At 43.1% G+C, this 4,504-nt stretch overlaps 1 protein-coding gene across 2 annotated transcripts in view; it reads left to right on the top strand.

Annotated features, from left to right (window-relative positions):
- Nucleotides 1–4,200, top strand: part of STARD3NL (STARD3 N-terminal like) — an 11,596-nt gene extending 7,396 nt beyond the window's left edge. The window contains exons 5-7 of one of the 2 annotated variants that reach the window (XM_010009224.1): nt 1,965–2,063; nt 2,890–2,959; nt 3,713–4,200. In XM_010009224.1, the coding sequence (XP_010007526.1) occupies nt 1,965–2,063; nt 2,890–2,942 (152 nt within the window). In that variant the 3' untranslated portion in view covers nt 2,943–2,959; nt 3,713–4,200. The remainder of the gene's footprint in view (nt 1–1,964; nt 2,064–2,889; nt 2,960–3,712) is intronic. The other variant, XM_010009223.1, reaches the window with a different exon arrangement.
- The last annotated feature ends 304 nt before the right edge of the window (nt 4,201–4,504 follow it).

The raw sequence follows: 4,504 nt of genomic DNA, 5'->3' as shown, positions 1-4,504 counted from the left end.
CTAGCGGAAGGTGTCCCTGCCCGGGGCAGGGGGTTGGAGCTGGAGGAGCTTTAAGGGCCCTTCCAACACAAACCAGTCTGGGATTCTCAAAACTCACAAAGCTGTGGGAAGAATTAAATCACACGGCATAATTTTTCTTCCTCTTTGAAGGAACATATACACTCACAGAAGTGGGGCTTTCATTAATGAAAGGAGGCAAAGTTAAAAGGTACAAGGACTAGGTCAGCAATTTGTCAGGCACTTGGGATCATACATAATTTTTATGCTTAAGACCTGAAAATTTAACTGACTTGGGCTTGTAAAATTTAATTTTCCGAGTAATGCATAGAATTAAGTGTCTGTTTCCTCTTTTAGGAAGAGCAGACAGAATAGCTAATTCCATGTCACTCACTCTTTTTTCGAGGTGGAAAAGGGAAAGCAAAGGCATATTGTGGAAAGACTGATTCATGCAGAGGCAGAGTGTGAGACCAGAGCAGTGGTGAAGATGAGGCAGCAGGACACCTGACACTCCATGTCTTCAGCTGAATGGAGGAAATCCATTCATTTAGTTGAAAGAGAATATTCTTGAGTGGTGAGGAAAAGCAAGCACAGATCTCTGCTACAAGTACTGTGTTAGTTTCAGCAGCAGGAGAGTGATTATGCAGTGAACTGTAATGAACTATTTAGTTACCTGAAGTAGGCTAAAACTCTGCTGCAAGGGTGTTAGGTAAACCCAAAAACTTTACATGGGCTTGGATGTCCCCTTTGGGTTTTTTAGTGCTGTAAAATGCAACTTTTCTACTTGGATCCTTTCCCTCTTTTTTTCACCACTCCAAGAAAGAACGTACGCTGGGTTCTGCCTAGAGAAAGGAGAACTCTGGAGAGGGGATGAGGAGATGCAGCTGCACCACTTTTATCTCAACAACTAAGAAATGTAACCAGTTCAGAGACTTCTGTATTTGTATTATACTGAATATTCATAGACATTTGCTACATACACATATAAATGCTTGATCATGTTCATAAAATTGAGATTATATTTCTAAATCCCTGTGGAATTCAAAGATACTTCTTTTTTCTTCATTCCTGTGCTTGAAATACATGGTATTTGCTTAGAAATAGATGCTGCTATTTCCAAAAGAGATGGGGTTTCACTGGAAAATGCTGATTTTAAGCAATTCAGTGAGACAAATGACAGGCATTGTGTTGGGTGGTGGTATATACAAAGTGCCTCATTTGCTTGTAAATCTGAGGCAAATAATGAAAACTGATCTTAGTGGGCTTTGCTTTTTGACCAGGTATTTTTCTCTCCTATCTCTAGTGACTGACTTTTTCCATCCTAACCAGTCAACCCCCCCCCAGCAATTTTCTGCCTAATGCAGCAGTGCTCATAAATCAGAGATGTTTTGTCTGCAACTTGAAAAATAAAGAAGAAAAGGGCAACCCAACTTCTTCTTCCACTGCAGCTGATTTCCAGCTCTACAAGTTTCCTTCTGTGAGCAGGATTTACAGCTCAAGTCCAGCCACTGTGTGTCTTCTAGTATCTTGTGACTCACTGTTAAGGGTAGACACTGATCTTCTTCTTTTGGACAAGTAAACCAGAGACTTTTAACTGGTTAATAAGATAAATTGGGATGTAGAAATAGTAGTTTGAGTTGGAAAGAGATTTATTTATTGTTAATAACTGGCCACCTCAGATAGCTCTCCAGATTCAGTAGAACATCAGGGGTTTCTTTTTTTATCCCCCCATCAGTTTCATGTGGGGAATGAAACTGATGAGTTCTCTGCACTACTTTCAGAGTAGGGTATGGAAGTTCAGTCCCCTTACGTTGAGCTGAAATGCCATCTTTGCCCAGTTATCACCAGACCTGTTGATGGCAGGGAGGAATGCGAAGATAACCCATCAATCTTTAAGATTCTTCACCTTTAAGATGCTCTGTGGTAGCACTGAGGATTGATGTGTTCGGGTGGTTTTTGCCTTTTAGGGTTTTTGATAGCACAGGATGCTTCTGAACGAGCGGCTCTTCTTCACCCAGGAGTCCTCTCTGACGGGCAGTTCTATTCTCCTCCGGAATCTGTAGCAGGTAGTTATGTCCATGGCGTGAATGAGGGTAAGGGCAGGGGAAGGGTCCCTTCCAGCTTGAGATACTCTCTGATCTCTTTTACCTGCCAGCAGTGGTGTTCTGCAGCAATGCACTATTTAATCTAGCCTAAACCTGGAGCTTTACAGTGTCTTAGGACAGACAGTGAACTGCACCTGCTCTAAAGCAAACACCTTCCTCTCTTGTACCAAAAAGCAGCAGCCCTCTCTGTATAAAAAGGCTGGTTCTGCGGGTGTATTCAACTGAGGGCAAGTGTTAATTGCTCCTCAACTCTCCATCTCATGTGCTTTGCTGTAGTTGAGGTCTAAGCCAATAAGCCAAAACTAAATGTAACTACAGCAAGATTTAAAATTGTATTTGCAGGCACTTCAAGGAAATGAGTGATTTATTTCTGGGTTGAGTGGTTTTGAGGAGGTAGCGTGAAGCCCCAAATACTGTGGCAGTGTTTGTCACCCTAAAATGTGAATCTCTTCTGTAAAGCTGTGCTGTACATTGTGCAACACATTGTAAATGTTAATACTTGCTGATTGCCACAGATACATTTGTCTGTGTCACATTATGGAGTACTACTCATTGGGGATACTTTGATGGATGTCTCTCTGGTGGTTGAGCATCTTGGCATGATTAGGGCTCCATCTAGGGTTCACAAAGCGTTAGGACGTGGGAAATACTGGCTTTAACTTGCCTTTTGATAAGCATTACCAGTAGGAGTCTGCTTTTTATCCCCACCCCTCCCCGCTTTGGTTTCTTCCCCCTTTTTTATTTCTTCCTTCCAGTGATCCAGTAGCATTTTTGTCTTCCCTTTCAGGGTCTGATGAAGATTCTGAAGAAAAACAAGACAGTGAAAAGCCAGTTGTATAGCAGATGTGCAAAAGCAGGTGAGTCCTTTGCCTAGAACCTGAACATTCCTAAAACTGTCTTCTTAGTTCCTTCCCCAGTCATTTGAACAGTGGGTAACTCTTAGGAGCCCATCATCCTTGAAGCCAGACTGTCTGTCTGAGCAACCTTCAGGCAGGAAATCCTGTGGGACTCCTGAGAGCCGCTGGTTGAGTTCTGCTTAACCCAGGCCTAGGGGGCTGACAACACTGTGGGGAGTGGGGTGTGAAAGGCTGCAGGCTGGGGGCAGAACCCCTCCAGCCTTGCTTTGCTGGCTGTCCTGAGAAGGGCAGTGGTGGCCTGCATGGGTAAAAGCTCCTTTTCTTGGAAGTGGGAGAGATACTTCTTTGGAGATGACAGAGCAAGAGTACAAGGAAGAGATTTTCTGTTAGTTTAGGTCTAGGACAAATGGTCTCACCTTGAAGACTGCATGGACAAAACTACCTTGATCTTTCCCCTCCCCAGTCTGTTTAACAGGGGTTACACTGGAGCAGCTGGACCTGAAGGTTTGGTTAAATACAAAAGATGATCTCCTAATTTTGGAAACTACTTGATTTACTTTTGGAATTACCTTGCCCTTGCTTTCACTTCACCACACATGGTACAGCTCAAGCTGGGGGAGATGATACTACATGTTCTTGAGAAGCTGAAGCTTCTGGTCTGAAACTTTCTGTGACTGGAAAACCTTTTCCTTGTCAGTATCTGTTTTCTTGACTTGCATCTTCCTTCTCCCTGACTTGTGTCATCTGTTACAGAAAGAAAACCTCTGAGGGAAGGTGTTGGGGTTTGGAAACTGGCACCAGAGCCTGTGGCTGACTTGCTGCTGGAGCTGCTGATGGAATTTATTCCTTGGAAAGCAAAGGGAATGGTCTCCATGTACTGCAATACCTCACAAAGGCGTACCCTGGTGCCATCTGTATATTAGGTTGCCTCCCAGGTGGTATGAAAATATTCGTCCATGATGTATTTTATTATTCAGTGATTCCTGAAGTTGATCTTCTACTGACTAGAGGTAATTACTGGACCGTGTTGTTTTGTGTACCTAATCAAGAGACTGCTAATATAATGAAGTAAAACTTCTCGCTGGTCAAAGTCTATTTAATGATTGTTGGGCCTCACTAGGTAAAATTATTGTATGTTATTGCTAATTTGTCATTGGTTTTATGTTTTGGTTTTTTAACTCCACACGTTTTCTTTTTTAACAGACACGTTCACTTTCTAAAATAAAACCGTTAAACCAAGGGCAGTGGATGATGGCAGTTGTTGCTTTCTCAGCTGAACAGTGACATGCCCCGCTCGTGGAGGGTGCTCAGGGTTCTGGTTTGCATAGGTGCTGTGCAGGATGGGTGCTGGGGCTGCGTGGCTGCCTGCGGGGGGGTGGTGCCACGTACCTGCTATTGAAAGGACGCGGGGAGCTCTTGGAAGTAACTTCATTCCCACCCCTGTGCTGGAAATTCCTTCTCTTAAGGTTGCTTAAAACTCAGAACTATTTAGATTTATATAAATAAGACACATGATAATAATACACCAGATATACTAATACAGCA

Source organism: Nestor notabilis, unplaced genomic scaffold, assembly GCF_000696875.1.
Source record: "Nestor notabilis isolate BGI_N333 unplaced genomic scaffold, ASM69687v1 scaffold24932, whole genome shotgun sequence".
Lineage (NCBI taxonomy): Eukaryota > Metazoa > Chordata > Aves > Psittaciformes > Psittacidae > Nestor > Nestor notabilis.
This window is presented reverse-complemented; position numbering and strand designations above follow the sequence as displayed.